The sequence below is a fragment of the Molothrus aeneus genome, chromosome 25, assembly GCF_037042795.1.
Source record: "Molothrus aeneus isolate 106 chromosome 25, BPBGC_Maene_1.0, whole genome shotgun sequence".
NCBI lineage: Eukaryota > Metazoa > Chordata > Aves > Passeriformes > Icteridae > Molothrus > Molothrus aeneus.
Window position 1 is genome coordinate 2,196,905 of NC_089670.1, and position 19,946 is coordinate 2,216,850.

A 19,946-nucleotide genomic window follows, 5' to 3' on the forward strand; every position below is an offset into this window, starting at 1 on the left:
TCGGAACAGTGTCTGTTGCACACAGGCATACAGAAGGGGTGTGGAGAACACAGGCAGAACACAGAGACCCTAGGAACAGTGTCTGTCACACACGGATACACAGAGGGGTGTAGAGCACACAGAGCATCCCTCGGAACAGTGTCTATCACACACAGAGGGGTGCGGAGCACACAGAGTCCCTCGGAACAATGTCTGTCACACACGGATACACAGAAGAGGGGTGCGGAGCACACAGAGCATCCCTCGGAACAGTGTATCACACAGATACACAGAAGAGGGGTGTGGAGCGCACAGAGTCCCTCGGAGCAGCGCCAGTCGCACACAGCGTTGCTCCCCGTGCCTTCGCCCCCGCGCTGTCCCCTCGCCTCGCCCCTCGGGTCACTCACTCGCGCTCCCTCTCGCTGTCCCGCCGACACCGGCGCCGCACGCACCGCCCGCCCCGCGCACCGCGCGGCCGCTCCTCCCGCCGCTTCCTCCGCTCTCCCGCTCTCCCCCTCCTCCCAGCACTCCTCCTCCCTCTCTCGCCCTCCTCCCCTCACCCAGCCCGTCCCGCCTCTCCCGCCCCACCCCGAGCCGGCGGTGCCCGTGGGCGCCCGGCGCCGGGGCTGCTCGGCTGCCGCTGCCCGCGCTGCCCGCGCCTGCCGCCCGCCGGGCCGGAGCGGGGCCCCCTCAGCCGAGCGGGGCGGGCGCGGAGCGGCGGCGGCGGGCGCGTCCCGGAGGGATGTCGGGGACCCGCTGCCAGGCGCTGTACCCCTTCTCCGGGGAGCGGCACCGGCAGGGGCTGCGCTTCGCGGCGGGTGAGCTGATCACGGTGCTGCAGGTGCCAGACGGCGGCTGGTGGGAAGGGCAGAAGGAGGACGGGCTGCGCGGCTGGTTCCCGGCCAGCTACGTCCAACTGCTGGAGGTAGGACCGGGGCCGGGGCCGGGGCTGCGCCGGGCGGGAGGGGCCGGCCCAGGGACGTCCCGCGGGGGAACCGGCGGTCCCGGGGGCACACGGGGCCATGGCCGTGCTGCCGTTGGATCCCCCCTCAGCATCGCCGAGCCCCTGCCCCGGGCAGGTGTCCCGGGGGCACACGGGGCCATGGCCGTGCTGCCGTTGGATCCCCCCTCACCATCGCTGTTCCCCTCCCCGGGCAGGTGTCCCGGGGGCACACGGAGCCATGGCGGTGCTGCTGTTGGATCCCCCCTCACCATCGCTGTTCCCCTCCCCGGGCAGGTGTCCCGGGGGCACACGGGTATGGTGGTGCTGCTGTTGGATCCGCCCTCACCATCGCTGTTCCCCTGCCTCAGGCAGGTGTCCCGGGGGCACACGGAGCCATGGCCGTGCTGCTGTTGGATCCCCCTCAGCATCGCTGTTCCCCTCCCCGGGCAGGTGTCCCGGGGGCACACGGAGCCATGGCCGTGCTGCTGTTGGATCCCCCTCAGCATCGCTGTTCCCCTCCCCGGGCAGGTGTCCCGGGGGCACACGGAGCCATGGCCGTGCTGCTGTTGGATCCCCCCTCACCATCGCTGTTCCCCTCCCCGGGCAGGTGTCCCGGGGGCACACGGAGCCATGGCCGTGCTGCCGTTGGATCCCCCCTCAGCATCGCTGTTCCCCTGCCTCAGGCAGGTGTCCCGGCACACGGGGCTGAGGCTGCCGGGTGCTGTAAGACTCCGCTCGCCCCTCCTCGCTCCGGCAGCCGGAGCGTTTGGTGCTTGTGGCTGTATCCATGGAGAGGCAGAGCTGAGGTGTGTGACGGACGAGCTGCTCCGGACGCTTGGGTTTTCACAGCGGCTGAACAGCAGCAGGAGTCGGTGGCTGCCGGGATGCAGCCCCTGTCAGTCCCTCACGAGGGTCGGATGTTGGGCAAGCCCCGCTCCTTCTCATTTCCTTTCACCGAACATGTCGTGGCTTTATGCTGTGGAAGAGGTGATTCAGGTCTAGAATGATGGAATCACAGAATGGGTTGGGTTGGAAGGGACCTTAAAGATCGTCCCATTACACCGACTCTCACATGAGCAGCGACACCTTCCACTAGACCAGGTTGCTCCAAGTCCTGTCCATCCTGGCTTTGGACACTTCCAGGAGAAGCCACAGGTTTTTTGGGCATCACCACCCTCACAAAAGGAGAATTTCTTCCTAATGTCTAATATAAATCTGCCCTTCTTCAGCTTGAAGCCATTCCCCCTTCACTCCATGTCCCTCTCACCAGTCCCTCCCCAGTACCTGTATGGGGAAGATTCTCTAAGTTCTCCCTGGAGCCATCTCGTCTCTCCCTCTGTTGCAGGAGTTCCCCAGCCAGCTGCAGACACCCAGCTGCCCTACCTGTGGCACGGCTCAGGGAGCCCCAGCAGGGTTAAGGCTGGTTGTGCAGACCCGTGGACTTTCTGCCAGGATACTGAAAAGTTCTGTCAGCTTCAGTCATTTTCAGGGCCCTGACAGCTGGGATGACAGTTGGATTCCCACCTCGGGACTGCTTGTGCCTGAATGTGTTTACGGCTTTCAGTCCATGCAAACAAGATTCCATGTGAGGGTAAAAAATATGTCCATGAAGAGTGCCTTCACAATCTCTGCATGTGAATTCTGAACCATCTCGTGCACTAAAACAAGAACTTGCCATGACCCCATCAGTCCTCTCCTTGCTGGCCATGCCCCGTGGTCATTTGGAACTTACACTGAGGCTGTTGGGCATGGCAGTGGTGTTGGGGAGCATTTCCCTTCCTTGACTGGGCTGAAGCCATTCACAGCTCATTTCTCAGGTCAGCCTCTGTTTGTCCCCCCCTTCCAAGGGGAATCATCCAGCCTGCTTTGCTTATATGCAAGGCAGGCAATGCCCATCCCCAGTTTTCCATGCACACCTCCCAGGGAATCCAGAGAAGCAGGAAGCAGAGTCCTGAGCAAAACCTGCATCTAGAGCAATGTTCTGCGACCAAAAGATTCTATGCAAAAGGACATTTTGCCCACAAATCTGGTGCTGCCTTTTCATTTCTCTTGTCCAAATAAATTAAAAAATCCATGATGCTTCCATTGATTTCCAGTTTCTTATTATTTTTCCTGGAAAGACAGGAAAGTAGAAGCAAGAGTTGCCCACGCAGTGCTGCAAGAGTGAGGCCGTGGACTTTGCCGTGCAACTGACACACTTGGGATTTCTTTTGTTGGTTTCAGAATGTGAGAGTCCTATTGTTTGTCAGTTTTGCCACCTACAAAATCATTTATTGAGATAAGTGAATGTTTGTGGTTTCACAAATTGCTAAATGTTTAAACATCTAGGGATTTGGGAGTTGTTTGAGGAAAAATGTATCATGAGATGTGGAAGATTCTGCTCAGCAGAGGCAGTGGGGAATTGCTTCAAAATACCATAACTTTGTTTTCCTGTCAGAAACTCTTGTTTCTCTGCTTAAGTTTGAGCAAGTTTCACCATGCTCAGTGCCCACAGCTCCAAAATGTGCCTTTCTGACCCTTGGCTTATGTACCACTGACAGCTTTGATGGAGACCACTTGTCCACACAGCCTAGCCCCTTTCTCTTGGGCAAAAAAAAAAAGAAAGAAGGCAAGAAAAATGGCAAGGGCTGATTGTGTTCACTCTGGTATGTTTTCCTTTTCTCCAGAGATGGTACCTAATAAGGACTATGAGCTGGAGTTAAAAATTACATCAAATGAGAGCTAATTAACCAAATCCATGGAATCACAGCTACTTGCAGACATCAGGGTAGATGTGTGGAAGGAAGCTCTGTGTGTGTCTGTCTCTCATGGCTCTCTCTGTTCAGGTAGCCTTTCCCTTCTCTGCAGGTAGCTTATCCCTTGTGTGCAGCTTGCTCAGGGACGGATCTCACTGAAAGACATCACAAGAGGAATTCTCTCCTTCTCTGTTCTCTGATCTGAGTCCCTGCCCAGCCACACTGACATGGGAACTGGTGTCAGGGAGGTGATCACAGTGCATGTCCAGATGGAGCCATGGACATGGGTCTCCTTTCTGTACCAGCCAGCCCTTCCATGGGCTTTGGTGGCCCTGGCCTGCAGCTCTCAGTAAGGTTAAAGGCTCTGTCCTCAGCTGAACTTGACCACACATTGCTGTTTGAAGAGGAAGATGTTTCTCTCTCCCTCTGTCCTGCCCTCATCTCCCTGTGCCCAGTTTACCCCAGCAACTGCTGGTGCTCTCTCTGGAGCTGTGAAGGTGGCTTCCAGGAAACAAAGCCCTGTGCCAGAGATGGGTGTTCCTGAGGGATTGTTGCCTTTGCTGCCTCCTGTGTTCTTTTGCAAGCAAAAATGTCTTTTCAATTCATTCATCACAGAAGATCAAGGCAAGGACCAAAAATGTGGTGAATGTGGGGCAAGAGAGACATAGAGAGGTAAAGAGATTGAGACATTTGGCATTGTTTTCTTTCCTGCTCCTGTGGCTGCTGCAAGCCCACAGTGCAGGGTTAGAGGAGAACAGGGATGGCAGGAAAACATCATGCTCAAGGCAGTGATGGAAGCAGTGAGAGCTGGAGGAGCTCGTGGTGGGGACAAGGCAGAAATGACATGTCTCTGTGAGCTCTGGAGAGGATACTGCTGTCAGGGAGCAAACGTGGCAGCATAAACCAAAAACTGATCAAAAGCAGAGAGCAAAGGGAGAAAGGGAGGGTATTGGCTTCATGGAGGGGGGGGTTCCAGATGGATTCCCCGAGGCTGGGCTGGTTGGGAGCAGTTGAGGAGGCTGCTGTGGTTTTAATCACAGAATCACTGGGTTGGAAAGGACCTTTGGAGATCAGCTAGTCTGGCTTGCCTGGCTATGTCTGTTAGGTTTTCAGCGTGTGCAAGGGTGGACACACTGTTCTGGACAATGTATTCCAGTGTTTAACTACCCTCACAGTTTCTTCTTGTGTCCTTTAAAGGAATTTGTGTCCCTTTAAAGGGAGTTTCTGTGTTTTAATCTGTGCCCATTGCAGCTCATCCTTTCCTTGGGTATCACTGAGAACAGTCTATATAATTTTTTTACTGTCCCACACATAGATTTTTATTCACATTGATAACATCCCTCTCAAGCCTTCATGTCTTGATGCTAAACAGTCCCAGTTCTTTCAGCCTCTCTTTGTATGACAGATGCTCCAGACTCTTAATCATCCTCATGGCCCATTGCTGGACTCTCTCCAGTGTGTCCTTGCCTTCCTTATGCTGGAAAACCAAGTGCAGTTCCTTACACTGCTGTAGACAGTAGGTTAATGGAGAAATGGTCCCTAAGGAGTATTTCCTGAGTGTGAGAATCCATGGGCACTAGAGCAATCCTGAAGACTGCTGTCAGTTTCATTTGCTTTTGCTTTGGCTGAGTTTGCTCCATGAGCAAGCATCACCCTTCTGCAAGCTGAAGGGAAGGAAGATGTTGTTGATGTAGATACCATCAGCTTCAACCCTCACCTCTCCTTTGGTGATTAATAGCTATGGCAGCTGTGAGACCTGAAAATCTGGGATTTTCTGACCCTTTCCTCCCTCCTGTGTGCTTTATATTTTTGCCCGACCTTTTGACCATTGAGCAGAGCCCTACAGGGCCCCTCAGTACCAGACTGTCACAGCCCCAGGTTAAGCAATTGTCCTTCCCAGCCTGGAGCAAGAGGGAATCTGTGCAGATGCAGGTGAGGAGGTGGTGTGCACAGAGCCAGTGGGGTGTGATGCACTGGGGGGTTTCTCAACAGCTCCTGTTCCTTACCCTGAGGCTGGCTGCCTCCTCACCCCAGCTGCACCAGGGTGCTTGGGATGGTGACGTGTGTAGAGAGAGCTCTACAGCTCCAGATGTAAGAGCAACCTGGCACAAGGCTCAGTTTGTGACAACCTGCATGGTGCAGGGCAGCACAGATGTTGAGAAAGTGGGGTAGTGTGTGTTCCAGGAGGTGCTTTGCATGGGACCCTCTGGAGAAACCTCTGTTGCGTCTGCTTCTTCTAGACAAGTGATTTTTGGAGTGCTGGAGAGATGTATCATTCAGTCACATTTCCAAGTGGTTTCTTTGAAAACCTATTTTTGGCCCTTGGTTTTTTTTGTATTTGTAGTTAACTAGAAATCACTTATATAAGCAGCAGCAGCAGCAACATATGCAAATTTGCTGGAAATTGTCAGCACTTTTTATAGCTTCAGTCATCCCACAGATGTAAGGCTCTGTATGAAGCACAGTGTGTGCTTCCAGAATGGATGGAGGTGGCTCTGGAATCTGACTGAGCGAGCTGCCACTGATCTTATCTGCACTCCACAGCTTGATTTACCAGAACTGTGAGGCACTTAGGAAGGCAGGAAGGAATGGTGTGCTTCTCCCTGGTGCAGGCTTCACCTGCAGCTGTCAGACAGATGGTTCATTGCTTCCACTGCTGTGTAACACTCACCTCACCTAAAGCAACCTGGGACAGGTGGAGATGTGCAGACAGCTGAGCCTGGAGGTTGCTGCACGTCCAGCTGCAGGAAGCGTGGCATGGCATGGCACAGATTGCTTCCTTCGTGGTGCCTGGGGAGCCAGAGAGAAAAAGGACGAAAGGAATGCACAGAAATTAAAATACCTTTTATTTATTTTGTAATAGCAGAGATTGTGTAGAGGATTTCTGTGCTAAACTGCTCTCTGCCATCATGGGGGCTGGATGATGTGTGTGATAGGTATTAAAAGGGAGGGTGTGTTGGTACCTGTTGCAACAGAGCTTTTCCTGATGCACAAAGGAGAATGAAGTTGTGTGTGCACCTGGATGGCTGTGGGCACCTGAGCCCTGAGCTATTTGTACATGGTGTCTTTATCTCCTGCACACAGCAATGGTGCTTTGCTTTCTCAGAAGGTTCCTCTACATCCTTGGAGTTTGTTGTCTCACTCTCATTCCTCCACCTCCCCACTCAAAAATCAGCTTAACATAAAATTCATGAAGAGCCACAGGAACTGAGGGGATGCGTGCTGATCTCAGGCACAGATGTGACTGCTGCCACTGCTTTTTCCTGAGGATATTCTGTGAAGCAAGTAATGCTCCAATCTGTAGTCTTGGGTGCTGGGGAAGGAATCTGGTGTTTAACCTGGTGTGATCAGACTGCGGGTGCTGAACCCAAAGAGTGGACGGCATCACTGCCAGGCTGGGCTGCTCATCTCCTGCCTCCTGCCCAGGGGTGCTTGTGGCACCATCCTGAGTGTTCTGGCCATTCTGCTGCCCCTGGGAGGTGGTGCTGGGGCAGCAACCACGGCTGAAGTGGGGATGGCATTTCCCCTGGTGTACAAGGTTGGTTTTCACTCTCTTGGTGCAGGGCTGGCTCCCCAGTGAAGGCAGAGGGAGAGATTTGTGTGCTGGAGATTGGTGTGGATGGAACCTGCTGTGGGTGTTTTCTCAGGGAAAAGGTGAAGTTCCCAAAGCTCAGTGCTCACAGATGAGGCTGAGGCTGGTCTGCTCTGCAAGATTCAACAGCAAACTGTTGTTCAAAGTGTTCATGAGAGAAGTGACAATGAGAATCCTGTGGTATTGCCTTGTGGTTTAGTTTCACACAGGCTTTTTTCTGTCTTTGACTTTCTGTATTTTTGAGAGTTGAAGCTTGTGATCATCTGACCACTGATATTTCTGGCAAATGTGAATGAAATCAAATATAAAAGGGTGAGGAAATTATGTTTTGCTGCCAGAAAATCACTCTTTAATCAAGTTCTGAGGGAATTTAAAGCCCCAGGAGAATGTGAAGGGGATGTGAGGCTGCAGTTCACAATCCCTGTTATCCATCTAGCAATAACTGTCTTGCTCTGTTGGAGTTACAGCTAAAATGCAAAAACTAAATAGTACCAGAAATAGCCAAAAATTGTGCATAAAAGGGTCTTAAAGACGGTTGTGGTATTTTTTATGAGCTCTTCTGTCCCCTGCAGAAGTTAGGGTGTTGCAGAAGCTGGGCTCATAGGTGCTGCTTCTGCAGCAGGTGAGAACAATCACACTGTTGTTCTTAGAAAAATTGCATAGGACAGAATTTTTAAAGATGTTTTTCCTTTATCCTTAGCTAAAAGATGAAAAAGTGCCATGGAAGGCTTAGACTGGAATATCTCTTATGGGCCTGTGGATTACAAAAAGAATCTAAAAACAGTCTCCCTGTAGATGTCTGCCTTCTAGATGTGCAGGATTAAGTGAGTTGCTGTGCACCTGCAATTTAAGGGTGGATATAGAGGAACCATGAAAAATGTGGAGCATTTAAACACTCACTTGAAGATTGCTTTGTTCCCTAAAGAATTTCCAGCTCGTTCTGTGCTCTGAATGGGGCACATGTCCTGTAGGAAACTACAAGAGTGATTTCTGCAGCAGCAAATATGGGGAACTCAAGTCTCACTTTCCAGCTTGAGTGCAAATTGCACCTTCAGTGCCTTGAGTGTTTTGCCACAAACAGAGGTGCTGAATGTACCACACAGCACTTTAAACTGAATGTGATTTAAAAAGACGCAGTAGGAATAATGAGAAAATGCCAGATACTTATTTTCTAAAACCAAAGCTTTATTTTCATGTTCAAAATGGAAAATTTGGCTCTGTAATCAAGACCAGAAAATTCTGGCGGCTTCGATAGGATTTTGTTTTCTCTACTTATTTCACTTTTACTTGTGGGATAAGAAATGACCAGGTAGAATTAACTAGTCATTTAACTAACCAGATTAAACCTGTGTTTTTATGCTCCATGATTCCTTATCTTCCATGGTTGCTTATGCCCATGAAGCCCATTATTTTCAGTATTGTGCCCCAATGCCCATTAGCAGAATATGAGTGTGTGAGTGTGTTCTCAGGACTTTTTTTTTGTTATTTTGTGATTTTATTTTTGTTCTTTCGCTGACTGCTGACACCAAGTGCTATCCCAAAGATAGGACATTTCATTGTCTGTTTTGGAGAAGCTCCACAATAACAGCAGCAGGTAGTATTTCTTTTGAAAATATTTGGGTCTGTTGCAGTTGTTTTCACTGTGGAGTTGTTTTCATGCTACAACTCAGGGCAGCAGGAGTTTCTCTCTTTGTGTGTGTTCATCCTGTTCCCTCCATTGACAGCAAAGGGAGCCAACCACTACTAACTTGTGTTTGGGGGTTTTGACATAAGGCACTGATATTTCTGTCTCTGATTTCTTACACCCCCAGGGAGCACTGATTCTGGGCAGCCTTCTCAGCATCCAGCACTTCTGGACTGTGCCTTGCTCCCTGTGCAAGGCAGGTTTGCTGAAGCCTCCCAAAAGCTGGGGCTGGGGTGCAGTGGCTGCTCCCTGTGTGCTCCTTTCCAGGAACCTGCACAGCTCTGCCTCTGCAGACAGGGACAGAGGACCTGGGGGAGCCTGAGGGCAGCATAATGGAATTGGTGGTCCCCACACTCTGCTTTGCACCCTGTCTCTAGTTCATGTCACTTCAAAGCATCATTTGCCACATTTAATTACCTGTCACACTCCATTTTATTGGTATGAGCCCTTGAGTATGCAGAACAGTGTGAAACCAGGGCCAACAGTTTGCTCAGCCACTGTTTTCCAAGTTTGTGCTTCAACTAGTGTTTGTCTTGAAAAACTGAAGTGTGCTTTAGCGTATTTGGGATTTTTTATGCCACTCCACTGTGTAAAGCAGCAGCTGTTGAGAGGAGCTGCTGTGCAGGGCTGGTATGAGGCAGGGCTGTTTACAGATTTGCCCTGTACCTGCAGAGCAGGTGAGCAGGCTGAGTCTGTAGCACAGGGTTAGGCATGGCAGAGCCCCCTGCATACCTGCCCTAGCTGCAGAAGTGCACTTGTGATTGGGAGGGAGAGCAGGCTGTGCATTTTCCCCAGACTCCCTCCCTGCTGTGGGTTCCCAGTACCTGCTGTGGTGACTGCCCTGGGGAGCAGTCCTTTTACAGGCATATGGAATAGCCCAGAAGCTTTTTGCTTGTACTAGTAATCCAGTTTTCCACATCACGCTATCAAAATAGCTTTTGTACTAGCCTAGTACATCTGTGGTTTGCTTTTTTGCTGGCACATTCCAGAAAGGGGTGCCATGGGTTACTCAGGAGCTGCCACTCTGCATTTTGTAGAGTATATCTGGCAGCAGAACAGGCCAGCATCTTTTAACATCCACTTTTGTCAGCATTTGTGAGCTGTCCCCTCAGTGCTCAGCCAGCAGCATGAGGCACTTTGGAGTTAATTTAGGCTGACTGACAGATGACTTTGGTCACTAATCTTTGAGCTCCTCAACAGGTGCAGATGCAAAGGTTGAAAACCTTTCTTTGAGACCTGTCTGGCATTTCTCCTACCTTCGTGGTTGGTAAGAGTAGACTGTGCAGGCTGTTCTTGAGCCACAGATATTCCCACTGTGATGCTGGCAGCAAAAGCACCGTGGTCTTCCAGTGTTTGTTTGAGCCCTGGGTTTGTTTACTGCACAGATCTCTCAGGGCTTTCCCAGCTCTGTGGCACTTGGAATGGCCTCTGCTGCCACAGTCTCCAGGAACAAAATCTTTCCAGCTTTAACTCCTTTGCAGGCGATCACTTCGTGTGCCCATATCCATCAGTTCTTTGCCTCTCTTGGCATTGTGGAAAAAGCCCTCAGTGACAGGAAATTAGAAGTAATAAGTCTTGGGAAGACCTGGGGTTTTTGTATTGTAAAATGGATCAGACCAGGGTCTGTAAGGAAGGTGTGTGATGTTCCACAGAGTGCTCTGATGAGATATTCCATGATTTTCAGCAAAGGAGGGACACAGCAGATGTGAAAGCTGCAGAGGATCAGTGTTGCCAAAGCAGGGGCGAGCTGCAAGGCTCTAGCTCATCACAGACAGAGAAAGCAGGAGCTCCTCTGGGCTGGAAATGAAGCCTGGAATAATCAGGCTATCCCACAAGTACTGAATTTTCATCTTTAAAATGCCCTCTCACTCTCAGCAAGTCCAGCAGTGGATAAAAAGGAGAAAGGTATGAGAGTAGGGAGGGATCAGAGGCACAAAAATAAGAATCTCAAGCCGTTCATTTGATCTTCCCAAACTTGCCCCTATGTTTTACTTGGAATCACAGTAAAAACTTCCTTTAAATCTGCTAGCTCAGGGTTAAATGTCATTATTTACTGCAGCTGCAGTGTCCTCGCAGGCAGCTCAGCCCTGCCTGTGGCTCCTGTTCACCCCTCACAGCCCTTTCACCAGGGACAGGCCAAGCAGCTCTGAGACTGCTTGAGAAAAATGCAGCAGTGGAATGGGGAGCATGGAAGGGGTTAACATGGAGCAGCTCCCTGGGCTGCTAAAGGACCAGCTTTTGTGGAAGTCTGAGGCAAGGAACAAGGATCTCTGAGCTTGACATTGTTTGGGACATGAAAAATGCAACAGGATTTCAGTTATTACCTCCATATGTAATACTTTGCATTTATTCCCAGTGTGGTTTGTTTGCTGTGTTGTTGCCTGTTCTTTGAAAAGTTACCAGAGCTCATGTAAACAATCATGTATAACCTGAATATATTTACAAGCTATTTCTCACTTTCCTGAATTGTCTGAGGAGTGACTGGCACCATCACTCCTCAGACACATAACCAGACCTTTGTGGCTCACCTTTGGTTTGAGGGAGACTCCTTCTACTTCTGCTCTTTGCCTTCTGGCTTATCTGGTTTTTTATTTTGTATAGTAGTTTTTTCACTCCTTGTCTGCTTCTTTTCTCCTGGAAGTCTTCATAGGAAGGAGTTTATGCTTTCACAAGCACACCTGTGATAGTTGGTCTGACAGCAGATATCACCACTCCCCAGAGTACCACACAGAGCTGCTCCTGCCACCATGGCTACAACATTGCTATTGAATTTATTCTGTCATTCTGCTTAGTTTGACTGTGGTCATCCATAAGCACTTTCAGAACGTTCTTTTAAATTGGCTGCCTGGATCTGCTTTGTCCTCCTGATCCTTTCTAATTCACTTATTTAGCCCTTTGCTCGTGTTTCCAAATGAAACCCTGCAGTTGCAGTGTGCTGAAATGCTCCTCCTTGAGCCATTTCCACAAAACCACAAAGCCAGACCTGCAGTGACAATCTAGTGCAGTACAGGAGCAGTTCCAGTTGCTACAGAAGTGAAATTTGGTCGGAGAAGAGGCAGAGCTGGCAAGCTTTTGGTAGTGGGGTGGATGGAATAATTGGTACAGAGGAGTTTGGAGGAGAAAAATGGAGATGAGGAGTGACAGAGTTTGCAAGGGCTGACAGAGAATGAAGAATTAACAGAGTTTGGATTTGATACAGATATGGCAAGGTGCCATGTAGAATTTGCACAGAAGAGGAATTGTATTTCCAAGGAGTGAGCAAATGCTTAACTCAGAAAGGAACAGACAGAAACTGGTTTGATAGACGTAGTTTGTTTTGTAGTCCTGAAGAACTGTGTGCAGAATTCAGTTTAAAAATGCTGCTGAGGGCTGTGTGTGCAGCACACAGCTGAGCACTTCCAGCCCTGCCCATGTAATGAGCTGCCTGAGCAGCAGATTAGCTTCTACTGTGCCAGCTGCTGTATAATAGGACTAATTCATTACCCAAGGCCAAGTAATCACTCTCAATAGCAAGATTTAGAAGAGAGCCTATGCCTTGTCTCATTGCACTGCAGACTGCTGATGATCAGTGATAACTGAGACCAATGAACACTGGGAATAGCCTCAGTCTGCTACAGAATGAAGAAGAGAACTTCAGGTATTTCCCAAAAGAAATCAGGTTGAAATCATCTTTTGGACAATAATTTTGGAATGAACCTGAGTCAGTGTGCACAGTTCCTCTGAGCTGCACTGCCCCAGGCTTTGGGGACTCCTCACCCCAGCTCCCTGCTCTGCTCTTGACCAGCACCATTTACTAAGGCTGAATATGAATCTTCAATGAGGGACAAAGCTTTCCCTCAGTGCTTGCCAGAAACATAATCATGGGCCAGCAACATAATTCATCTCAGGGATGGGACTGTGGCAAATTCTGCTGTGCAGCTCGCTGGCAGTGCTGGGGAGGAGATTCTGCTGGTGCAAATCAGTGTTCCCAGCACGTTGTGGTCCCTTGGCCAGTGCTCTGTGTGCCTGCTCATGGAACAGGGCATCTCCCAGCATGTCTCTGATACCCTCCTAGGGAATCTTGTCAGTTTGGAGGTGGGACTGCTGGAGGAGGAGAGGAGGTGTGCTGGCCACATTGGAGCCCCACAGTGGGGACAGGGAACCTGCAGATGGAGACCACCAGCCTTAAGTAGCATGTGAAAGGGGGAAGGAGCTGAGAATGCTGAATGCTTCAACTCTGGCTGCATATTTTTACCCAGTTAGGTCAGAGATCTTGATCACAGATGTCTACCCAGTGATGCTCAGGTCTTTATATCACAGTCTTCTAAGCTTGCACAGTGATTTTGGAATACAGCTGGCTGCACTGAACAAAGCAGCTTTTTGCTGGGCAAGATGTGAGTCTCTGGAAATGGCTCTTTTGTGATTTTAGAATCAGAAATACATGAGCAGGAATGGCTGTAGCCCCTGTGTTAGCACTGATTAGTGCTCTGTGTACGTGTCCCTGCTGTATGCAGTGGTGTTAGAGCTGCAGGGCTGAGCCCTCTCCTCCCTTCTGCTGCCTCCTGTAGCAGGAGCTCCAGTGCCCTGGCTGGGGTCAGAGCTGTGCCCTGGCAGCCTCTGAAGAGCCACTCAGAAGCTACAGCCTGTTTCCAGCCCAGAGTCAGGCCCTGGAGTGAGCAAATTCCAACATTCACTTCTGTGGTAGGGAATTTGCTTTTGCTTTCAGTGCTGGAGCATCCAATGTTTGCCTGTGGTTAGAGGAAAGTGAGCTTGAGAACCTTTTACTCCTCCTTTCCCCACGGCAGGGAAATGTTCTGGGGAGGTTGATGTGACCTGCACATCCCTTCCTGTGCAGGGATGGGATGTTTGCTCCTCACCACCAAGAGAGAGCCTCGTAAAGTCTTCTGCTCTTTTCTTAGCTCTGAGGAGTCACACTTCAACCACCCTGCACCTTCACCCTCTGGGGCACACCCCTCCTTTGGAAGAGTCAAAATCAACGTGAGCCATCAGTGTTTTACTTGAAGCAGCAATGATTGTGGCTGCTGAGCTTTGCTCTGTGCCAGGGGGGTCGTGGGGCTGCTCCTTGCAGCATCTCTGGGTGGGACCTGCTTGGGGTGCACACCTGTAACCCCACAGAAATGCAGCACTGGCACCATCACACAGCTGCCATGGGGGTTCTGCCTGCCAGGGATGGCACCAGGCTGGATTTAGGCCATGGTTTGTCATTGTCTCTCTGTTTGGGTGGCAGACCAGCTTCTTGTGGTTTGAGATGCAGTGCAGCTAAAATCCTTCAAAATAATTTTTCCTTTACTAATTTTATAGAATTTTTTTTTACTAATTTATTTACTAATTTTAATAAATAAGGTCACAGCTTGGCTTTTGATAGCCTGTACATCTAGGATGTCTAATTCTGCTCTGTGGAAAGCAGCAATTGTCCCTCTTTATCACATAACATAAAATTACCTCAGCTGCCTTATCAGAATATTCCTAAGTACAATTGAATTACTGTTCATCACAATGTAGGACACAATTTTTTCCTCTCTTGTAAGCTTTTTCTTTTATTTATGATGTTGCCTTACTTGACAACTTCCACAGTTTCTTCTTAAGGCGAGAAATTTATTTATAACTAAATAAAATGGATGCATTTATAAATCTATAAATTCTTCATTATTGTTCATTTTCCCCCTCTCTCTGCTTGGCTGCAGCTCCAGCAGTAGTGAGGCAACATCTTCAGCAGAAGGAGTTAAATTTACCACCCCAGAAAAGAGCAGGCCAGATCTGAAAGCTATTCCTGTAACACTAATTTTGATCTCAGCCCTGTTTCCTGTCTAAAGACTTTTCTCTTTCAGTGGAGATCATGAAATGTTACATTTACAACTTTTGTTCAGAGCGTGCTGAGAAAATATCCTTCAGCTCCAGAGGTTCCCTCTGTCAGGAGCCCAGCCAGGGGAACAACAACCACGAGTTACAGCACAGTTTCAGTTCTCTATATTATTATAATAATATAGTACACAGAAGTGTGCTGCCATAGTGTAGCAGAGTGGGATTAATTAGGCATTAGATTCAATACATTTAAGTATGCAAGACAACTCCTAGAGGGAGGCCAAAACCAAGATAACCTCTCAGATTTCCCTCAAATAAAACAGGTATTATTCTTCTTCACATGGTGAGATCCTGCAGCTGTGCAAAATTCACCCAAAAAAATTCCTTCTGTAATCCTACCAACTTCTTCCCCTTGTTGCAGTCAGTTACAGGAATGTGCAATGAGCAGCCCAGAGGTGCTGCAGCAGGAGCAGCCCTGCACTGCTGGCCCCTCTGAAGGGCCGCTGAGGGTGGGGGAGGCAGACACTGCTTTTTGGGGGCTGCAGGTGTGCACAGGCACAGCCATCCTGCACATCCAAGCTGGCTGGGAAGCTTTGTTCCAATTCAGCAGCAGGCACAGAAGTGTTTGGAGTTGTGAGAAGGATGTTTGGGCAGGTGAAGACATGGCAACGCTCTGGGCTCCCCTTCAACCCTCTCGTGCCTCCTTAACGCCATCTGCACCCAGCAGCAGCCCCAGGAAGGCCTCTTGAGCCTCCCCCGTGCACTGGTGCAGCTCTCAGGGCTGGTGTTTTCCTGGGGTGTGAACTCCTGAGGCCACCGAGCACCAGGACTTGTCCAGAGTGGACACTGAGGGTGGGCAGAGGGGCCAGACCCTGCTGGCAGCCAGGGCCTGCCCTGTTTCCCTGTGGCTGCAGCAGCCTGGTCTCCAGGAATGCTGAATGTGTCCTGTGCTGCCCTGGGTGGTCTCCAGGAATGCTGAATGTGTCCTGTGCTGCCCTGGGTGGGGGCTGGAGCAGCTGGAGCACACGGGTGGGAAGGTGGCACAGATGGCACCAGAGCCTGGGCACTGACAGGGCTGCTCCAACAGGTGCTCTCCACCTCCTGACACAGGAGTCCAGCCCTTCTGTGCAGGTGATGCTGATTTCTCCGGAGGGGATTGGGGTTGGTTTATGCCTGGCAGGAGCTGCCCAGAGCTCACCAGTGTGTCACTGACATCTTTTATGAAAAATCTTTTCTTGAGGGTTTTTCTTCTCGAGAAGCTGAGAGGCCTCAGGAACAAAATGGAAACAATGGTTATCTGCTGCTGTGGAATGCAACAGGTGCATCTGGGATTTGTCTCTTGTAGTTGTTTCTAATTAATGGCCAATCACAGCCCAGCTGGCTCAGACTCTCTGTCCAACACACAAGCTTTTGTTATCATCCTTTCTTTTTCTGTTCTCAGCCAGCCTTCTGATGAAATCCTTCCTTCTATTCTTTTAGTAGAGTTTTAATACAATATATATCATAAAATAATAAATCAAGCCTTCTGAAACATGGAGTCAGATCCTCGTCTCTTCTCTGATCCTCAGACCCCTGTGAACACGGTCACACCAGTGGAAAACTCCTGGGATGGGGTGAGCAAGGGCTCCTCCCTGCCTGCTGGGGGCTGAGTGTGTTTGGTGTCACTGGTGTCTCCAGGAGAGGAGGATTAACCAACCTCCTGTGCCAGGTGAGCAGCTCAGGGGCAGAAACTGATGGACATGGCTGCAGTTTCTTCTTCTCTGCATGGATTCAAGCACCACGTGCTTCCTTAGGGGCTGCTGTGTGTGCTGTGACCATCCTGCTGCCCCAGGGAGCCACCACAAGTGCCAGCACAGGTTGTCCAGGGGCATGGCAGGTTTCTCATAGGATCCAAGGATTGTTTGTGCTGTTGTGTTCCAGCACGGACAGGTGAGAAGCCTTGGGGCAGGAATTTCTTAGTCCGGCAGACAAGAACAAGTTCATCCTTATTTCAGAAAGACAGAACACTCTGATTTTTACAGCCAGCTGAGGCAGAGAAACTCCTGAGGCCAGACTCTCCCAGTGCTTTTTCAGATGTCCAGGATGAAGGAGCTGGGTTCTTTTTCTCCCTGGTGACCGGAGAGCTGTGAGCACCTGCTCAGCTGAGGCCTGCAGTGCTGGCTGGAGGCAGGAGGATGGAGCAGCTCTGCCTGTGGATGTGCTCAAACAGGCTGGATGGCAATCCCCACAAGGAACCAAACTGAGATGTAGTTTTTGTGTCTTGCCAAGCTGTTCTTCTCTTGCTAAGTCAGAGAGCAGGAGCCTGAGGGTGTTGTTATCAATCTGGAGTTTGAATTCAGCATCTGTTCTGCATCCTCCTGCTTCTTGCCCGGGCATGAGGCCAGGGTTTGGTGTCCAGGAGGTGGGACCTGCCTGCAAATGCAGGGCTGTGCTCAGCCTCCCCATTCCCTCCTCCACAAACAAGGCTGCTGCAGCACAGCAGGAAGGTGCAAATATGATTTTTACAGCCCAGAAAGCAGCTCTTGGGTTTGAATTAAATTTTCCCAAAAAACCAGTAAGTTTGTTGGGTTTTTTTCCCCCACCTTGCATGTGCCTGAGCCCAGCACAAGCGTTCAGGCAGCTGGGTGCAGCACCACAGGTGGCACAGAGAGGTTCCCCAGGACTTCACTGGAAGTCTCAGAAGGGAAGTAGCACAAACAGGGAGATGCCCTGAGCAGGACAAGCTGCTGCCAGAAGGGACCCTGCAGGAGCTTGGGGCTCTGGGTAATATCCAAAGAGTGTTTCCATGGCTCCTGGATTAGCTGTACCAGAGGCTGTGCTGCAGTACTGGCGTTTTCATGCTCTTCACAGGGTAGCAGCTTGTGATCTGGAAATTTATGGCCATTTATTTTTGATTAAAAAATTGAATTCTACCTTTTTCAGAAAAGCATATTACTTAAAAACCCCATGGACTTAAAAATCCCATCTAAAGTAGTGGAATATAATTGGCAGACTCAACAGAACTTTCTTGTTTTTCCTAGGTTTAATCTTTTTTTTGCAGTCCCAGGTTTCAAAATACCTCAGCTGCAAATACTACTGTAATTCACATGCAAAAGCTTGCAGAGGTTCATGTGGAGAGGGTTTATAGGCTAGGAATGATTTCTTTATGCCTCTTGAAGGTGATGGTGTCCAGGTAGTGCAGGGTGGCCAGAAAGCACCTTTGCTGTGCTGGTATTATGAAAGGTTTCATTGTGAATGCCATCAGAAAGATTGCACCATCCCCACCCCAATCCTTAACTTTCAGCTCCAAGTGTTGATCTTTCCTAAGCAGCATTTTCTTATTAGATCATTCATGAGATTATTTCTATTAGGTTTTATTTTCTTTTTAATGCATGATGTCATACTTTAAATAATGTTTCTATTTTCATATCAAACGTGTCCATTCCAAGCCATGTCCCAGTGGAATGTCAGCATGGTGTAATCTTTGGGAACAGCTGCTGAGGACACACATGTGTACCTTATACTCCAGTCACAGGCTCACTGCTTTGCTTCAGAAAGGCTGAATAATACCTACATCAATTCTTATAAAGAGCTATTTGGTATTTTTTAAAGAAATTCAACCTTTACTGTGGCTTTGATACCACCTCCATCTTGAACCTTCCCTTCTGCAAGTTAAATTCATTTTTCTCCTGTGAGGGAGGGGAAAATAAAGCCACCCTTTTTCTTTTTGGCAGATTGGTGACATATCCAAGACAGTCCCCTTTTATTCATTATTCCTGCCCTGTGTTAAACTACTTTTTTCTCTTTCTGTGCAGGTCATTTTTTCCTAGATCTCCAGTTTTTACTCTCTTTTGGACTAGATTTTCCATGGATTCTCAGAGAAAATTAGCAAATGCTCTGAGATTATGAGCCAGTTCTTCAAAATTCTCTCAATCTCAGGGTTCTTCAAGTTATTCTTTCCCTATTGCAGGCTGAAATCTTTGTAGCTGGTATTAACTGGATGGAGGACTTTATTAACAAATGACATTTTGTTGAATATCCTGAACATGGTCATTCATGGGTAGCTCTCCTCAGCTCATGCTGAGCTTCCACTGGTTCTTTTACTTGGCCTTCCTCTTAATACACATTTATAAACTATTTCCTGTTGCTGTTAATGTTTCTCTGCTGATTTTATCTACTTCTGCGCCTACACTTCTCTACTTGTCATAGGAATAACTGGCAGCTTTTTTTAATTTAAAAGCAGTCTAAAAGGTTCCTTCTCTTACATGCCTAGCACCAAGCACAAAGGCTTCCCAGTCCCAGTGACTTGTGATGTTTCTATATTACAATTATTCAAATTCACTGATGCAGTAACAGGTAATTATGTGCTGTAATGGACATAGGAGGAAGAGACAGATATTGAAATCCCCAATCCCATAAACAAGATTAACTTGCTAGGTGTACAGCAATCAAACCAATAGATTTTCTTTATCTGCTTTGAGAGTGTGGTTTGATGAATCTGGGCTATGCAGCAGTGTCTGGGCCACGTTGGGAATGCATCCTCTTGGCAGGATAGTCGCAGGGATTGAGGTGCCAGGCAGTTTTAAAATGGCCAGTTTATTCATCATCTTTATCCAGTGAGTTAGGAGACTGGCTGGGAAAAGAGAGGGGGTGGAGGGGACCCAGTGACACTCATTGTGCTCTTCTGAGGATGCTCAGTTACTGCACAGAGCAAATTAAAATCCATCAATAACTGTTTCCAGGGATTTCCCCCTGGTGGCTTTTTTCAGGGCTGTTTGCTCCTATTTGCACTTTTTCCAAGCTGAATATTGAATTGATATTTCCTGGGTGTTTTTGCCTGCTCCATTTTTTTTTTTTCCTGCATGCATCTGACCCATGTGCAGTTGATCCTGTGCCAGCAGCAGGTCTCCTGCTCAGCTGCCACTGCTGTCTCTCAGCCCTTTCCTTGAGGTTTGCCTTTTCCATCCCTCATCTCTGCAGTCCTCCCCACCACTGGCAGTGTGCTGCCTTCAGTGTTATTCTATAACATATATGGGTACATGGACCAGGACTGAATGAATTCCACTGCACAGATGTGGTGACCTGGATATTCTTCTTCTCAGATGGATGGAGTTTCATTAAAAAGAGCCAAACCAGGCAAAGGAGATCTGAACTCCCTTCAGTGTGTAGAGGGCCAGGAGCAGCAGCTGTGAGGACAAGAAACAGGTTTTTTACCTCAGAGGTAGGCCTCTA

The 19,946-nt window shown here is 49.1% G+C and overlaps 1 protein-coding gene across 4 annotated transcripts in view; it reads left to right on the top strand.

Moving 5' to 3' along the window:
• The first annotated feature begins 721 nt into the window (after window positions 1–721).
• Window positions 722–19,946, top strand: part of GAS7 (growth arrest specific 7) — an 82,462-nt gene continuing 63,237 nt past the window's right edge. For all 4 annotated transcript variants that reach the window (XM_066565806.1, XM_066565807.1, XM_066565804.1 and 1 more), the window contains exon 1: window positions 722–904. In XM_066565806.1, coding sequence (XP_066421903.1) covers window positions 722–904 — 183 coding nt within the window. The remainder of the gene's footprint in view (window positions 905–19,946) is intronic.